Source organism: Alosa alosa, chromosome 1 (genome assembly GCF_017589495.1).
Source record: "Alosa alosa isolate M-15738 ecotype Scorff River chromosome 1, AALO_Geno_1.1, whole genome shotgun sequence".
Lineage (NCBI taxonomy): Eukaryota > Metazoa > Chordata > Actinopteri > Clupeiformes > Clupeidae > Alosa > Alosa alosa.
This window is the reverse complement of record NC_063189.1, coordinates 41,186,159-41,203,939: the sequence shown is the minus strand read 5'-3', so window position 1 is coordinate 41,203,939 and position 17,781 is coordinate 41,186,159. Positions and strand designations below refer to the sequence as shown.

The window sequence follows — 17,781 nt, the reverse complement described above, 5'->3', positions numbered from 1 at the left end:
TTACAAAGTACACACACACATGTGCAGAGCACACACGGCAGTGTGTCATTTATAAAAGCTTACTGTATTGGTGTGTGAGTGTGTGTGCATGTGAGTGTGTGTGTGTGTTTGTAAGTGAGTGAGTGAGTGAGTGAGAGAGAGAGAGAGAGAGACAGAGAGAGAAAGAGAGTGTATGTATGTGTGTGTGAGTGAGTGAGAGAGAGAGACAGAGAGAGAAAGAGAGTGTATGTATGCATGTGTGTGTGTGTGTGTGTGTGTGTGTGTGTGTGTGTGTGTGTGTGTGTGTGTGTCCGTCATCATGTTAAACCCAGATACTTTTATCATGCCATGCTTAAGTAGCCCTGACATAACATTAAAATGACTGCACATCACATGCAATGATTCCACCTGACCTTTCAAACACCTTCTTCAGATTCCTGCAGAACTCTGCTGGTGATGAGATGACCATACAAAGCCTGCTTGGCACATACCATTCTGCCTCATGTTCCTTTTTTAGGGGCTTATTGAACTGAATGGCTATCAGCCTCAACCAGACAATGCCATCTTTGGGCTGAATCAGTCTATGTGCGATGTTTGGTCACGGTGCCTTTGGCTACTAAAATACAGTTGTCTCAAAATTATTTATGAGGATAAGTATTTTATTTTAAAACCTTTACTGTGCCATATAAAATGTTTTAGGCATTCTCATACGCACAATAATAGCTAGTTAAACTGGGGGGAAACCAGGTATTTTTGTGTGGTCTAAGAACTGTTTTCAAAATGGCCGATGGCAATAAATTCCTGTTCTGGATGAAAATTGTGAAATCTAAAACCCAAGTTCATTAATTCTTCCATGGGCTTTTAGCTAACACAGAAGAGGGAGCCAAGCAAAGCCAAGCCAAGCCTGCTGCTAATCTCCAAATAAGTCAAACAAGAGCACTTCATTTCCTCAACAAGACTACGAATGGAGCTTTAATCAGAGTAATGAAAGACGCTCATTAATGAAAATCCCTCGTCCATACATGTCTGACCACACAACAGCCTGTCACGCAGCAGCCATGACAGCAGTGATGAAAACAAAGACAGAAAAGGGGTTGCCAGGTCTAGTTAAGGGCTTTATGAGGGATGCATCAGGGATCCCCTTCTTTCTCTGCAGGGTGTGGTGGGTGGAAAAACAAAAGTGTGAGTTGCCATCACTGCCCTCTGCTTCAGGTCCGGCATTCACCGTGGTGATCACGTGACGGAATGACACGGGACGTGGCGCCACCGCTGCCTATTCTCCCCCGCCGTTCCGCTGGACGATTCAGATGTAAAAGCATCTCCACGGCTACACGACAGCGGGCAGGGCCCCCTCCCCTGGCACACATGCCTGCCTGCGCTCGCACGCTTTCTCTTCGTCCTTTTATTTGGACCGAACGTTTTTGGGCTCTTTTATCTCTTTTATCTCGCGTAGTCTCCAAAATTTGAATATGAGTATGAGAGGAAGGGGGAGGAAAGAGAGAGCAATAGAAGGAGAGAGAGAAAGGGAGAAAGACTCAGAGAGAGAGAGAGAGAGTGAGAGAGAGAGAAAGGGAGAAAGACTCAGAGAGAGAGAGAGAGAGTGAGAGAGAGAGAGAGAGTGAGAGAAAGAGAGAAAGAGAGAAAGGGAAGAGAGTTTGGTCTCACAGGCTGCCGCTGCCGCATGTCATTTTAAGATCACAAAGATGCAAGAGGACTAAGTATCAAAAGTGCCTTTGTCGTCTTTGAATAAAATATCCAGCTGGATGCCTGCCATCCGATACATTCTCTTCAACTCAAGGGTACACAAATCTGGTTATGGTGTTGATGCATTAGTTTGAAACGAAATTGGATTAGTTCTGATCATGGCGACAGACAATAGTGACGCTCTCTCCTATGGGTGGTAGCTATCTGATGCTAATCAGATAATCCTTTCGTTTTAGCATGAATCTGCATTCACTCTGGCCAAGGTCTGCTGGGCCCAAATGCCCCGACAGAAATCCTGAAAACAATCCCTGAATTCTGTCTCTTACAGCAAGCCAAAGTTAACAGAGGAGCCCAGGAAAGGGAGCGCTTGAATCCTCATAAAAGTCATACTCATTTTATTTGGCATCACTGTTGTAATGTAAACGAATAATAACGTGAATGTGGCAATTTTTCAGCAAACATTAAGCAACAATTGCACGGATTAGGCATACGTTCGACCAACAGCGATATTATTTTGCCTGGCGTCTGAAAATGGCACCATTTCCCCAGTAGAGTAACATGTGAGGGCTTTTGACCCTAACAGATTTCTGCAGAAACAGGAAACTTATCTTTACTAGCTACCACGTAGGAATGTGCAGTCAACATTTTACTTATTACACACAGATATTTCATCACATTTGATCTGGAACTTAATTAGAAGGTGGAAATTAAAAGAATCAATCCGCATAGCCTAATGGTTATAAAAAACAATCAAAAATGACTGCTTTCACGACCGCAGTCATCATTTCTCCAGGTCAATGTAGTGATTGGTCTTGCCTGCTTCAAAGAGAGAATCTGTTTATGTAATTTCAAAATGATCTCGGAAATCAAATGACATTTCAGAGCCCAGTCATGCAGAGCGCCTCTGGGCAAGGCTGGCAACGTGCGGTTACCCTTGGCCGTGTAAAAAGTCTCCTTTGGCAGAACAGGAGACGGGAGAGAGGGAGAAAGCTGCGCGCTGAACTCTAAAGCAACAGGTCAAACTGTGGCTAAACAGACAAACTTCCTCCATAAAAACCACAGTCTAATTCTCAGGCCACGTTACTCCTCTAAACCAATCCGCAAGCTGCCAGACCAAACAGAAGCTGGATAGGCTGGACCGAACAAGCCAAATCTACCAGCGCCGTGCCAACCAATAGACAACTGCAGAATCAAGCAGAGGGCCATTTAGTGCCGGATACATTGCTCTCAAGGGCAGCGTGTTTAAAACCTGTGTACCCACGCACTGCCAGGAAAAGGGCAGCGCGTTCAATATTGCTGATGATGGCGGATACCACTGAGACTCAGAGATGGTGAGACCTTATAGCCAACTGGGATCTGAGTCCTTGAGGACCCTCTTACCTGTACCGCAATCTTACAAAACACATTCCCTTCCAAAACTGCTGATCTCAACAAGGCATTTTAGTGAAGACTGCTGTACTTATGCACTTCGGTTAGTGGATAATATCAGGCACATGTGGTTGGACAATCAACATAAATTGTTTGTGTATCCTCCACATGCCATCATGATTCTTGCTATCATATTCTTTCAATCTTTCTAAATGAAAGCCTTGATCTTTTTTAAGTTTTGGAAAGCACTAAGCACAAAAGAAGAAAAAAAAGGCACTCTCATTCCTCCACCCATCTGTACCTTGGAAGGCTGTGGCGTGGCCTTGCAGCAGGTAGTTGAGCTCAAAGCTGTAGGAGCGGATGTTCTGCACCGTCTCCCTCCGTACCGCCACCTGGTAGCTCTCCTCCATCTTGCGGGTGCAGCAGGATGGGCCCTGGTGTTTGCACACCAGCAGATCCACATCTGGGAAGAGAGAGAGGGGTATTGTACACGCGTTTTTTACTTTTTACTGTACATTCTTATTTTCTCAATGTAGCACTGTATGTCAGCACTGTATCGTGTTAATAAAACAGCTTTGAATTTCTCTGTGTAAAGCGCCTTGTGTTGCATGAAAAATGCCCTTTATAAATAAACACTTACTGTCTTGAATTTAACATTTAAGAATTATATTTAAGAAAGAGAAAGAGAAAAAGAAAGAGAGAGGAAGAGAGAGAGATTGAAAGAAAGAGAGAGTGAGAGAGAGAGAGAGATAAAGAGGGACAGAGAAGAGACGGATCAGGAGATCAATCCGGCAAGAGTTTTTGTAAGTGGACAGTTAAACCCAAAGGCTTGGCCCTGGAAGCAGACCCGGAGCGAACTGAGAAGGAAACTCACATACACAAATAGAGAGAAGGCCGCATGGGAGAGTACACACACACCATACACAAACTCACTCACACACAGACAGAGACACTTTCATGCTCACAAACACTGATATACGCACACACACACACACATAAAGCAAACAAACCACAGTCGACACTTCATAAGACCTATCTCAGCCTCTTAGCCATAACAGTCTCGTTCGCATCCACAGCAAGGCCATTACCTAACAGCCCTGGGCCTGACATCAGCGGCCGGCCCCAAATAAAGACCTCACCATGACGCTCGCCTCCTCGCTGTCGTTCCCCCTTCATCTTTTTGGGGACATCAGCAGAGCGAGAGCAGCGCGGTGACATCATGGCCGACCATAATTAGTCCGGCCGGCTGCTATTAAAGCTCCTGGACTGGACGAGAGGCCCCTGGCTCTCGCTGCGCTACACCTCGGGGGCCCCAGACGGGGCGCAGAGGGGAGCTGTGAAACCCGAGAGCCCCGAATCCCAAATCTCTCGCTCGCTTTCTCTTTCTATCTATCTCTTTCTCTTTTTGTCTATCACTCTCCTTCTCCCATGGTCTCTTTATTTGTCTCTCACTTTTCAGTCACTCTCTCCTTCCATCTTTCCTCTGGAAAAGCTGGAAAGCTGCGGCGAGGCCTAACAAGCACGCTTCTCTATCTCTGTCTCTCACTCTCCATCACTATCTCTCTCTCTCTCTCTCTCTCTCTTTTGTTAATATATCCCTCTCACTCTCTCTCTGTTTCCCCACCAACCCCCTCCAACCACTAAAAAGGACTTGTGCCCCCTTTTGCAAATCCACCCCAGAAATACAATAGCCTCAGTTGCTCTCTCTCTCTCTGTCTCTCTCTCTCTCTTTCCCTTTCTCTCTCTCTCTCTCTCTCTCTCTTTTGTTAATATATCCCTCTCACTCTCTCTGTTTCCCCACCAACCCTCCAACCACTAAAAAGGACTTGTGCCCCTTTTGCAAATCCACCCCAGAAATACAATAGCCTCAGTTGCTCTCTCTCTCTCTCTTTTGTTAATATATCCCTCTCACTCTCTCTCTGTTTCCCCACCAACCCTCCAACCACTAAAAAGGACTTGTGCCCCTTTTGCAAATCCACCCCAGAAATACAATAGCCTCAGTTGCTCTCTCTCTCTCTCTTTTGTTAATATATCCCTCTCACTCTCTCTCTGTTTCCCCACCAACCCTCCAACCACTAAAAAGGACTTGTGCCCCTTTTGCAAATCCACCCCAGAAATACAATAGCCTCAGTTGCTCTCTCTCTCTCTCTTTTGTTAATATATCCCTCTCACTCTCTCTGTTTCCCCACCAACCCTCCAACCACTAAAAAGGACTTGTGCCCCTTTTGCAAATCCACCCCAGAAATACAATAGCCTCAGTTGCTCTCTCTCTCTCTCTTTTGTTAATATATCCCTCTCACTCTCTCTGTTTCCCCACCAACCCTCCAACCACTAAAAAGGACTTGTGCCCCTTTTGCAAATCCACCCCAGAAATACAATAGCCTCAGTTGCTCTCTCTCTCTGTCTCTCTCTCTCTCTCTGTCTCTCTCTCTCTCTCTGTCTCTCTCTCTCTCTGTCTCTCTCTCTCTCTCTCTCTCTCTCTCTCTCTGTCTCTCTCTCTCTCTCTCTCTCTCTGTCTCTCTCTCTCTCTCTCTCTGTCTCTCTCTCTCTCTCTGTCTCTCTCTCTCTCTGTCTCTCTCTCTCTCTGTCTCTCTCTCTCTCTGTCTCTCTCTCTCTCTGTCTCTCTCTCTCTCTCTCTGTCTCTCTCTCTCTCTCTCTCTCTGTCTCTCTCTCTCTCTCTGTCTCTCTCTCTCTCTCTCTCTCTGTCTCTCTCTCTCTCTCTCTCTGTCTCTCTCTCTCTCTCTCTGTCTCTCTCTCTCTCTCTCTGTCTCTCTCTCTCTCTCTGTCTCTCTCTCTCTCTCTGTCTCTCTCTCTCTCTGTCTCTCTCTCTCTCTGTCTCTCTCTCTCTCTCTCTCTCTCTCTGTCTCTCTCTCTCTCTGTCTCTCTCTCTCTCTCTCTCTGTCTCTCTCTCTCTCTGTCTCTCTCTCTCTCTGTCTCTCTCTCTCTCTCTCTCTCTCTGTCTCTCTCTCTCTCTCTCTCTGTCTCTCTCTCTCTCTGTCTCTCTCTCTCTCTCTCTCTCTGTCTCTCTCTCTCTCTCTCTCTCTCTCTCTCTCTGTCTCTCTCTCTCTCTCTCTCTCTCTGTCTCTCTCTCTCTCTCTCTCTCTGTCTCTCTCTCTCTCTCTGTCTCTCTCTCTCTCTCTCTCTGTCTCTCTCTCTCTCTGTCTCTCTCTCTCTCTGTCTCTCTCTCTCTCTGTCTCTCTCTCTCTCTGTCTCTCTCTCTCTCTCTGTCTCTCTCTCTCTCTCTCTCACAGGTTTGAGGGAGCGAGTAACTGACATGCTGATTGCAGAAACGTCCAACAGACGTCTGTTACTGAGGGAAATAAACCTTTTGTGTGAATGGAAGAAGTCTTAGATTTTTTACTTCAACATGTTGTGTTATATTATATATTTTTGTTCAGTATATGAAGCCATGTATTTAGCCATATTCTTCCCAAATGTTTTGTAGAGGGTTTTTTCAATATTTCACACAAAACATTGACATAGGCTACACCATGTTTCAGTGTTTTCATTTCTCTATATTGGACATTCTTTTTTGATGATGTGCATTTTCAAAATATATATTTTTTCAGTTAAAATGTCAAAAAGTTGTAATATGAACTTGATGAGTAGTAACCTCGACAGTCTTGACTGTTAGTATTATTTTTGCAACAGGATTTAGTAACAGCCATTAGTTATGTGTCTTAAAATCTACAGTACAGACACATTAACTGCATGGTAAACAACAAACCGGTACATCTCAGCAGCGTAGTGTCTCAATGTGGGTCTCAGTCAAGTCTGCCATTGACTTTGGAACAGAGAGTGACACGGCAGAAACCCTTTGGGCCTGATGTGATTTGAAATGGACTCGAGCGGCTCCCCTGATTGTGTGTGTGTGTGTGTGTGTGTGTGTGTGTGTGTGTGTGTAACCCTAAAACGAATTCCAGAGACATGGCTCAATTAGAGCCTGATAGTGTGTGCCCATGAATCTGCCTCAACAGACAACCCCACAACCCCTCAGACTTGCGGTCAAACCCCCCTATCTTTCTAAGCTCTCTCAGGTGACAAATACCCCCTGATTAATTGAGCGTATTAAGTAGCTGCTCCAGTGCTCTCGTAAGCCCCCTTGCTGGCACCATTATTCTGCCCTTTTACTAACTGAGGTCAAATACCCACTTGTTTGGTATTTTGGAAGAGATTTTAAAAAAACAACTGTGTACACGATGCATGCCAAACCGAATCCACGGTTGTGGAACGCTCGTTGGTCTATAAGGAATCCAAGCAATGCCGTTTTTTTTTTCCTTTTTTTTTTTTAATTCAGTGTTTTTGCAGACAGGGGACAGTAATTTCCTGACTTTGCTTATTTTTTTCAGACAGGAATAACTTTCTGGGAATGGGAGCATGGTAATTAATACAGGGGAGGATTCTTAGACACTACTCTTGCTCTCCTGCACCAGAGGCAATATTCTCTTTGATGTTCTCTCATGCACTTAAAATGGCAGGACATTTACTCTATATTGATATAGAGAAAATATTTTTGAAAATATTTTTGTTGTTGTTGTGTTTGGGAAGTATCCTGGTGACAAAAATGTACATACTTGCTCTTTTTTGGGGTTGGAGGGGCCCTGCTTTACTGATCCAGTACCAACGAGGATGACCATTTATTTATTTATTCTTTTTTTTTTACTTAAGCTCAGCAGTGCCCACGGCAAAGTCAAGCATTAATAGGGAGCCACATCAAGTGGGTAGAGGGGTATGAAGGCCTGACCAGTTTGGAAAGGTGTTTGTGCCCACAACATATCACCACAACACACAGCTGTCTCGCCAAACCAGCCCTTACTTGCAGACTCAGAATAATTTGACCTAGACTTAACAGCTTACACACACAAACACACACACACACACACAAATACACACACACACACACTCACAAAACAACAACACCTGCATTTCTAAACTATATTGTTTCATAGAGTAAGCGGGAAACATTCAAGAAGAGCATGTTTGCTCTGTCAAAACATATCAGCACCTTGGTGCTACCGCAACCAGTCTCATATTCACTCTTAAAGGTCAATTGCCCTAAGTATTGAGTGCTACGTCACGGTCGGCGCTGGCCTGGGCATATCAATGTGGCAATACCTATGACTCAATGCCAAAATTAAGTCATTTATGGACCTCGTTATACAATTCAGCTTAGTATTATGCTTGCAGTAGATCACAAGATGAAAATAAGATAAGATATGAGATTCTGATTACATCAGAGAATGCAAATACTGTGATAATAAACTGCTTATATTTGTATAAAGTTATTCACTAGGTGTTTGCAGTAGAGTTTAAAGATTGAGGAGGAGAGGAATCTCTCCAGCCTATCACAGTAAAACCTGACTGAACTGCTCCACCCACATGGAGGAAAGAGGGTTTGACATGCGAGCAAACCCCAGCAAAGTCCACCTCCAACCCAATCAAAGATGCCTGTGATGTGGAATCAGACACATACAAAGACTGGACAAAGACTGGGGTCATGCTGGTGGAAACAGGGAAAAGCCAGAGCTGATTGAGAGAAGACAGCAGTGGGATGACAAACTGAATCTATAGAAAGATTGCTGCCCCCTGGCACTAACTGATAAAGTTTTGACCACTGTGCCAATTCAATATTGGTCTTCAGGCTATGTTTATTGAAGTTGTAGTGAGGGTCAGAAGATGTGAAGGTAGTGACGTGCAGCAGGCAAAGCCAGAAACAGCAAAAGGAGAGTTATGAGCAGCAGTGCAGTTCTTTCTTTGTCCGCCAGAGATTGACTACATTTGCCTTATGAATGCAGCAACTGTGCCACTCATCAAAGGACATGAACAACTTTAAGGGCATGCCAAATCTCTTTGATGTTCCTCTTAGCAGAGCGTTGATGTGGTAAAAATTAAGCATCAACAGCATGTCAGACTGAAGTTAGTCATTTTTCACTTCTAATACCCTTTCCCACTCTCTTTCAATGTGGCCAACTAAACTGGCAGCTACACGGCAGACTATTTTGCAGCCTTGGATATAATAATTGGTAGACAATGAGCAAGTCTATTACATGTCAATGGTATAATAACTACCTGTCAAAGAGACACCATCAATATGTTAATGCTTTACCTGGCATAATGCCAAGGCAGGAGTACTTCTGCAATTTACAGGAAACTAAAATCTGTGGATAAAATATTTTATTTGACTGATCACCTTAAACTCTCAGGATACTCTGCTAACTGTCAGCAGTAGAAGTCCTACTCTTCATTATGTCCCAAGGACAGAGAGGAAAGAAGAGTTTGAGGAGAAATACCTTTGTCACTAAGGGGCTACTCAATATATGTGCATGGCTTTGTTATAAGATACATACATACATATACAGTATGTATGTATATGTCTGTGTGTATGTATTTACTCATTCATTTATTTATTTTGGTCCTTGGTGTAGTCGCAGTGAAAGGCAAGGAAGGACAACCCATAAACCAATCGCCTGACAGAGAAAAGAAAAACACATTTACAGCCAAGCCAAAAGGTCTGCATCTGCAGGCAGCCACAGGCATGCTTGCACTCTCCGAGTGACCTGAAACACTACCGCATACCACAGATTCCCCTCTGTAGGGTCTCGCCTTCTTCCCCTCCATGACCACACACTGATAAAACTCACTTTTGCTCCCAGACAGTCAGCTGCTGCATGCCCTGAGTTTTATTGGATGCAGTAAAAAAAAAAAAGCATGTCAGAACATGGAGACCTCAGGACCACACGGCATTGTGACCCACACTCACTGCACATCCTGTGCCTCCCAAATATGACCACAAGGATGCTGTCTCCAGGGCAACCATATACAAAACAGAATGTGGTTTGAATGGCCTTGTGGGTATGTTTGATACTGGTTGTCTACTTCCTCTGGCCACCACAAGGTAAAAGCCAGCAGTTAGAACATACTGCATTTACAAATCATGTTATTTATTCTGTAGTAATGCATTTAAAATGGGTGTGTTCTGTGTATCTATGTGAGCAGGCTTGATTGTACAGACCATGTGGTGTCTGTGCACAGGTGCAGGAAGGAGAATATTATTAGAAGTAATGCTATTCCCATGGTACTGCATCCTTCCATTGTTATTGAGGTGATGGTGGTGGTGAAGGAGACTTTATACAATAAACAAGAAAAATCTGACTCCCCTATCATGTTACAAATCACTTAATAGATGCAGGTTATCTACTATTGCTTCTTGCCAATGGCATATTAATATAGCAGCTAACACCAACACATTTTAAAGCAAGTGTGTCACATGTTTGACAGGTGTCCGTTGTCTGCAAAGTCTTGGCGATGGGGCGTTTATATTACATTTTCGGCTGTTCCCTCAACACCAAGTGTCACGACCATAGACATCGGGTATTTCTAGTCAATGAGGTCACCAGCTATCGTTTTAGCATCGTACCGTCGCGTAGCCTACTCCTCGGGGCTGAGTCATATGTCAAAGCGGTAGAGGTGTCTGTCAGTGTCTGCTGTCTCCGCAGCAGTCGCGCACACAATATGAAACTTCCCACAGAGAAAGTGGTTAAGTCAGCGCGTGTGCTGGTTAACCTCAAAAATCCCGCATCCGCCTCAAAAAGGCTCCTACCCTTCACCGAGTTAACTTCCCTGACTTCATTTTAGCATATTGGTTTAATCAATAATAATGTAGCCTAAGTCTAGTGTCTCGAGAAATGGCCATGTAGCCTACACATGCTGGTCACTATCTTGACACAAACTGTGTGAGGGGGGGGAAGAGCGACACTCCGCTGAAATCTCTAAATTGGTTAATCGATTTTCCGATTGGTTTCATTCGAGTGGTTTTGACGTAACCCCAACCTTTTGCCGACCAAATGGAAAATCAAGTAGCCTAACACCTGTTCCTTGAGCCGGTAGCCTACAAGCCAAAGCTCCAGACACGCTCCGCAAAAGGTTCTCAGCGTCTATTTCATACAACACCGGTGGTTCCACTGGCAGTGACAATGTAGGATGTTGGTGACTCAAAACGAGACTTGCATTTAAGTCTGAAAGACATTGTTATTATTAGCCTACACTGAACTATTCGTCGGGGTTTGTGTGTTACCGCATCGGTTTTCTTGTAGCGGCTGTCACTGACCTGTTCCAGGTGTTTCTGGTACCCATTTCAGCGGTCCAATCTGTCGCAGCTGGAAAGCTGTTTTAACTTCATGACAGCTGTGACATCTCACACGGGAAGTCTCTATCGTCAGAGACACTACCAGGATAATCCACCAAAAGTTAACGCGTGTGACCAATCCCAGGGACATTGCAGCATCTCAAGCGGGATATCCGTGCGTTATTATAATTTTATCAATACCACTAAAAGTAAAGTAGCCTAAATGCACAAACACAAAAAAACTGAGAACAGAAATTACAGCATAAATATACGGCTTGTATAGTAGGTCCGTTACAGTCCTACATTCTCCGCTGAGTTTTTGCACTGGGCATTCTCAATCTAGCGGTACAGTCCTATCGGGACTGAGCGATCATGAACTGTAGTGTAGTGCTATCGGGCACTCAGTGCGAAGACGTAGTCACACATGCTTGCTTTCGCTCTCTCCCCCTCCTCCTTTTGGCACCCTCACACACACCACACACACACACACACACACACACACACACACACACAGTTTTAAAACAAATGCTAGGACATGTGTTTATACGTTATTCATTCATCAACTGCAAATGAGTGAAACTAAGTCAATAAATAACATCTCTGATTCCAAATATAGGCCTACTCCTAATAACTGTAAATGAATGCCAAATTATTTCGCAATATAATGATCAAAAGGAGCACTGTCCACAACAGAGGTTAATGACTATGATAATGATCTGAGGTATACTCATATGAAATAGGCCTATCTGTAAGCTTCATAAAGAACTAATCAGAGATGTATTTAAATGGTTATTAGAGCGCTGATTTGTAAAGTCCTTCATAACTTATTGTGTCTGACTGATTAAAAAAAGAGATGTTTTTTTCTGTCCTAATTGATTATGGGCACCACAAAAATATTGCTTTGCCAAATGCCTTGTTAAATGTAAAAATATATGTACACTATACAGTACATCCCAAATACATTTCTGTTTGATATCAAAATGTCATAGATGAATGAAGAAATAGGCCCATGGAATGACTGAAGCAGACTCTCAATTGACAAGTAGGTTCACTTCTGATATTCAGACTGCCCTCTGCTGGGCACACCAGTGTGTTGTGGGGATAAAAGAGTTTACTTCTATGAGTTTTTCCATTTTACGAAAGTTGTTATAGCTCATTGATACTTACAGTTTTTCTCAGTCGCTTTGGTGCTTTTCTCACATCACTATTAACATTTGCACAGCAGTTAGTGCATTTCTCAAAACAATTAGTGCAAACTGCAAAACCTAGTGGATAATCTGCAAAAGCAGGTCACTTGCTCAAAATGGATAGTCCATTCCTCAAAAGCAAGTATTTATGTCAATGAAACGGCCAGTGTCATCAAAATGAGAAGTCTTGACACCATTGTTTATGAACAAGATAGTCAAATAGCTTTGTCATGTTTTCATTATGGCAGTTTATTCTCTCAGTGTTTTCCCATGCAAAAAAGGTCAGAACTCGGTGACACTACCTGAACATACTCAAGACAGCACTATACAGTACTTGTACAGCCATTTGAAAACTACAGTAAAGTTAGAAATTGCTGTAGTTAGGAGAGTAAGTGAGTACAAGACACAGATGTACATTCCACATTTTTACTATATGCTCTTTGCAATTCTACAGCATTGTCATAGAATTTGATAACTAGTTCACCAATTTTGTAATGACTCAAGCAATGAAATGAAGACTATTAGTTTTATTGGGAATGACTATTCAGCATCCATAAGTATAGTTCATTTTGACTGACATGACAAAGCAACTGATACATGTCCAAAAGCATGTGCAATTTGTTCAGAGGAAGGAGAAATTGCTACTACGATGTGCACAAATGACTAAATGTTGTGGAGGTTGAACTAATAGTTATGAGAATTTTCATTCTGATCTGAGAAAAGCACCAAAGCGACTGAGAAAAACTGTATTTGGTTTATATCTCAATCTTTTTTAGATCAGTGGTTTAGGGTCCTTTCTGCAGGCAACAACTGGAACTGAAAACTATCTTAGCTACAGAGGTTCACAGATGTGATGTCATCAAGAATTGCTGATGGCACCTTTAATTTGACAGTACAGGGGCGCAGGAGATATTTTCAAAGTGAGGGGCACCAAATTGTAAGCAAAAGCCCATATAGTGCAGTCTGGCTTCCAGATATCGGACCACCACTTCTGACCCACTGTTGACCATCATAATATTTAAAGCTTGCCAGAATATTACAGTTTTTCTCCCACTTGGTCTTCATGACTACTTTCTTTGCACAGCAGAAGTAATCTCTTGCGAATGTGTTCACACATTTACATTGGGTTCACACATTTCTCACACCCTTTTTCAAAACAGTTAACACAGGTGTCATTCAAAAGCCCCAAACTCTATTGGGTTTCCCATGCTAAACAAAAGGAAAACATCTTTTCACAGGTGGTATAGATTCCTTGCATAAGTCTGAATCTCTGATACACCTGTGTGAAATTCCTTTGCACAATTCTTCAATCAGCAATCATTCATTATACATAAGAGATGTCTGTTCTGTGTTGCTATTTGCAAGTATGGATCTAATACACATTTAGACAAAGTACTGTATTGCCTATTTGGTGGAGAAAACAGTACAAAAGGTAGTTTTTACTGTAGGTCTATTTCGAAGTTGTAGTTCAATGAAATTTACAGTATCTTACAGTACTAGGTGTTTGCTGAATATCTTACATGTCAATGACAGTTACATCTTGGGAGGAATGAATAAAAAAAAAATGTATTCAGCACATTTTGTCTTTTCACAGTTTTTTTCCAGATTTTTTCTGATTTCTCAGAAAAATGAGAAAGTAATGGAACAGACATAGCAAAAATGCTCATTTTGAGAACTAGATTTTGCATTTTGTTGTCCAGTGTGTAATGATTGATTAAAGAGTGTTTTTGATTTGGCAACAAGTTGTAGTGTTTGAAGGCAAGATTTGCTTTTGCCTCATGTTTTAAGTGTTTTGAGAGAGTAACAGTCTTTTGCAAGCAAAATGTGTCAGTTTGTCCTGAGTGCTTTTGTTCAGACACGGGTGTTAACTGTTTTGAGAACGTGATGTCAGAGTTGACACAGGTATCATAAACGATCGAGAAAAACTGTAAGATAATAACATTGATTGTTTTCATAATAAGTTTTGATCAAAATTGTCAAAACTGGAGGATGGGCAGAATGCCAAATCTGCCCTCGGACCAGTTTCTTGCTATGTGGGAGGTCTCAGCTTGTATGCTTACGCAATTCTACTTTTATTACTTTTGAGTTATTTCACAGTGCTTGGGCCAATGGTTGAATAGTCTTAAAGCTACATGGGATGTTTATATTTTATGAAGCCATGAATGAAAAAGAGTTTATACAGGTCATCATATGCCTATGATCCAAACAAACATGATCAAATACTTCTTAAACTGTCTGGTATAAAGTTGTCAATCAAATTACCAAATCAACATGCACTCTCCATTATGCTTGTAGTTAAGACAATGTAAAGCAAGGGAACACTTGTAAGGGCTTTACGAGTAACCAGAACACATGGCAAAGACCAAAGAAATGAACAGACAATTACAATGACTTGCAACTATAATCAACTATTAGTATTAACAACATTTTAACAATATCTAAATTCTTTCAATTAATTAAAATATATAAAAATATTAAACATGTCTGTCAAATATTGAAACATAATATCTAGGTATAACTTTTAATATGCCACCGAGCAAAACATATGGCAACAGGAACTTTTTAAGCCATTTCCTTCCCTTAATGTAGGCATGATGTTAGCTTTATGGGCAGGATTTAGGACAAGACAGAGGGGCTAAGCCTGATAATGGGAAAGGAAACATCTCAGTGCTTGATGCTCAGCCATTATCACCAGTAGGCTCAAATATAGCCTTAGCTCGGCCTGGCTCGATAATCAGCGTCTGGCTAAAAGTGAGGTCTTTCTATTCCTGGAGTGCATACAAATCTACCACATTACTTTAATTTATATCAAGTGTTACATTTTTCAAAGCTTTTTTCTGTTATAGTCTAAAACAGAACTGCTTGGACAATGTAATGTAAATGAAGCACTTGATCCTGCACAATTTATTCCAGTTTATCCAAAGTGGAATAATGTTAGACTGGGTTTATACCGGTTACAATAACATCAACAACTCAAAATCTGGGCTGCCTGCCCTTTTGACTTTCTTCTCTACTGTCATCTACTGTTCTGGATATTAGCATTTGCTTTGATGGAGTTGCATTGCCTCAAGCACCAAAAGAAAAAAAAATAGTTTCGTGGACTTCTTACATACATTGTGGGTCCATTTTAGAAAAACTCTCCCCTGTTAGTGTCCCCAGACACATCTAGTCCCATCTGGCCCTGCAACATAGCCATCAGGCCAGCTCCTTAGCACACCTACCGGTCTGACACTTTACAGTACGGTGATGTGATACTGACAGTGTACCAAATCATGTTCTATCACCCAAAGGAATGCTACAATAACTAAGTACATCACTTCAAAATGAACAAACAGTAAACCAATGTTGCATTGTGGAAGGTTACATCATAGTTTGTTACAGAGGTTGCCACAGATACTGTCATTAAAAACATGTAGTCAAACCTGTTACTTTCCAGATGTGCCGTCCAAGACATGCTAGCCATATGGGTGTATGGAAAATGTAAGGGCTCCTCGGAAGGTAAAGACTGTCAAATCTGTTAACACACATACTGACAGTGAACCATGTCGTAAAACCAACAGGATAAGATAAAAACTACAGGGGCCCTGGATTTATGTAAAATAATGGCATAAAGCCTTTCATCCTGTGTGGAAAAAGTGCTGCGTTGGCCGGGAATCGAAGCCGGGTCAACTGCTTGGAAGGCAGCTATGCTCACCACTATACCACCAACGCTGAAAACTTCCTATGTTTGATCACTATGTTTTTCACACAAATATTACAGATTTCACATAGAACTGAAACGCAGTTTATAAAGTCATAATAAGTGTGTTTGTCAGTCTATCTCACTGAAGACTACAATGTCGAAAAGGCTTATTCTAGCAAAGTTTCAAAGGCAAACCACCAATTAAAAACATTTAATTCTGTATTTTTCTCAAGTATCAGCAAACTGTGGAGTCCCTCATCCCAACCCCAAGGCCCTTCAGCAGGACACACCCTCATTCCACCCTCTATGCCACGTCTGCCTGAAACTGCCTAAAACAGTCTCAGGCTCTAGTAATAATTACATGCCTATAAAAGCTTCTCTATGCTAATATGATGTGACAAATCTGGCCACACTACTGTTTTCTCCTGAAAATCTCCCCAGCATAAGACTGGAGTGGACAAACTCCACAATTTTATGTTGTCAAAAATCTCTACATAGTTTTACTGCATGTTATGTTATTCATCCAAAAAGACAATATGGAAATATGTGATGTAGGCTAATATGTTTGGTAAATGCTGATAAAGTTTTTGCTTCAGACGTCAAACACAAAAAGGGTGTCTGCGTTGGCCGGGAATCGAACCCGGGTCAACTGCTTGGAAGGCAGCTATGCTCACCACTATACCACCAACGCCTTGAAAAACATCTGGCTCACAACCCCACTGGAGTGGAAACCCCAGGAGGAGAGTTGCAGCTGCGCCGCAGAGCCTGGTCTGTGACACGTCACATAGGTTTGTACACTCTGACATAGTAGAGAAAACTTGTGCTTAAAGAGCTAGTATGTGGTTTTGTGCTTAAAAGGCTAGTATGTGGTTTTGGGGCGCCTGTAATATTTGAGCTCAACAGCCAATCAAATCGCCCTTCCTCCCTGACACAACGTGCTGACTGGCTGAATTGTTCCTGGGTTGGTCTAAGCCACAAACTTTGTTTCCCACTTATACAGAAAAAACACAAAACTATCATTATTGTAACATGACACAAAGGCATAACTTCAACCTTTGGCCTTTGACAGTTTTCTCTGTTTTCAGATATATACTTGATGTTTAAATTAAATCTTAGACCACCACTCAATGTGTGTCATTCTACAGAGAGGCCTCTGTGAGAGGTGATTGTTTGGCCAAATTTATGAAAACAAAACCTTATCACTAATGTCAGGGCAGGTCTCTGCATTCTGACGTGGTTGACAAAAGCCTGCTGCGTTGGCCGGGAATCGAACCCGGGTCAACTGCTTGGAAGGCAGCTATGCTCACCACTATACCACCAACGCTTACAAACACATATGGCTCACACCCCCAACTGTTTGTAAAACTCAGGAGGGCTGACTCTAATCTTCTACTTCATGTCCAAGCAGATCTGTGCATCTGGACCTCCTGAGGACCTTTACAAGTAAGTAACTCCATTAACACTGATAGGACATAGATGTGAGTTTAACGGAAGGTAATTTTAAGAGATGGCCTCAGAACAGCAAACAAATAACCTCCCACCACAGCCTCAGACTGTAACTCTAAACTGCCACCTTCTCATTTCAAAGTTTTTGATTCTTCTATTGGAAAATATAACTTATATGAATAAAGATAACGCCAATAGGCTACACCGTACAAAGGCAGTTTGTTGTCCTATTTTGGGATTTTTATTTACTTGCTGAAAAGTTGATCCATCGGTAATTGGCTGTGCTAAAA

General features: G+C 42.2%; 1 protein-coding gene and 3 non-coding genes across 5 annotated transcripts in view; all 4 read right to left on the bottom strand.

The window, feature by feature from the left end:
• LOC125307624 (glypican-5-like) overlaps positions 1 to 11,565 on the bottom strand; it is a 154,072-nt gene extending 142,507 nt beyond the window's left edge. For both annotated transcript variants that reach the window (XM_048263714.1, XM_048263793.1), the window contains exons 1-2: positions 11,159 to 11,565; positions 3,353 to 3,514 (exon numbers count right to left, since the gene is read on the bottom strand). In XM_048263714.1, the coding sequence (XP_048119671.1) occupies positions 3,353 to 3,514; positions 11,159 to 11,327 (331 nt within the window). In that variant the 5' untranslated portion in view covers positions 11,328 to 11,565. The remainder of the gene's footprint in view (positions 1 to 3,352; positions 3,515 to 11,158) is intronic.
• Positions 11,566 to 16,002: 4,437 nt separating this feature from the next.
• On the bottom strand, positions 16,003 to 16,074 carry trnag-ucc. Its single transcript has one exon. It is a non-coding gene; the product is annotated as a tRNA-Gly (tRNA).
• Positions 16,075 to 16,664: 590 nt separating this feature from the next.
• trnag-ucc lies at positions 16,665 to 16,736 on the bottom strand. The gene has a single exon. It is a non-coding gene; the product is annotated as a tRNA-Gly (tRNA).
• Positions 16,737 to 17,297: 561 nt separating this feature from the next.
• trnag-ucc lies at positions 17,298 to 17,369 on the bottom strand. Its single transcript has one exon. It is a non-coding gene; the product is annotated as a tRNA-Gly (tRNA).
• Positions 17,370 to 17,781: the final 412 nt, after the last annotated feature.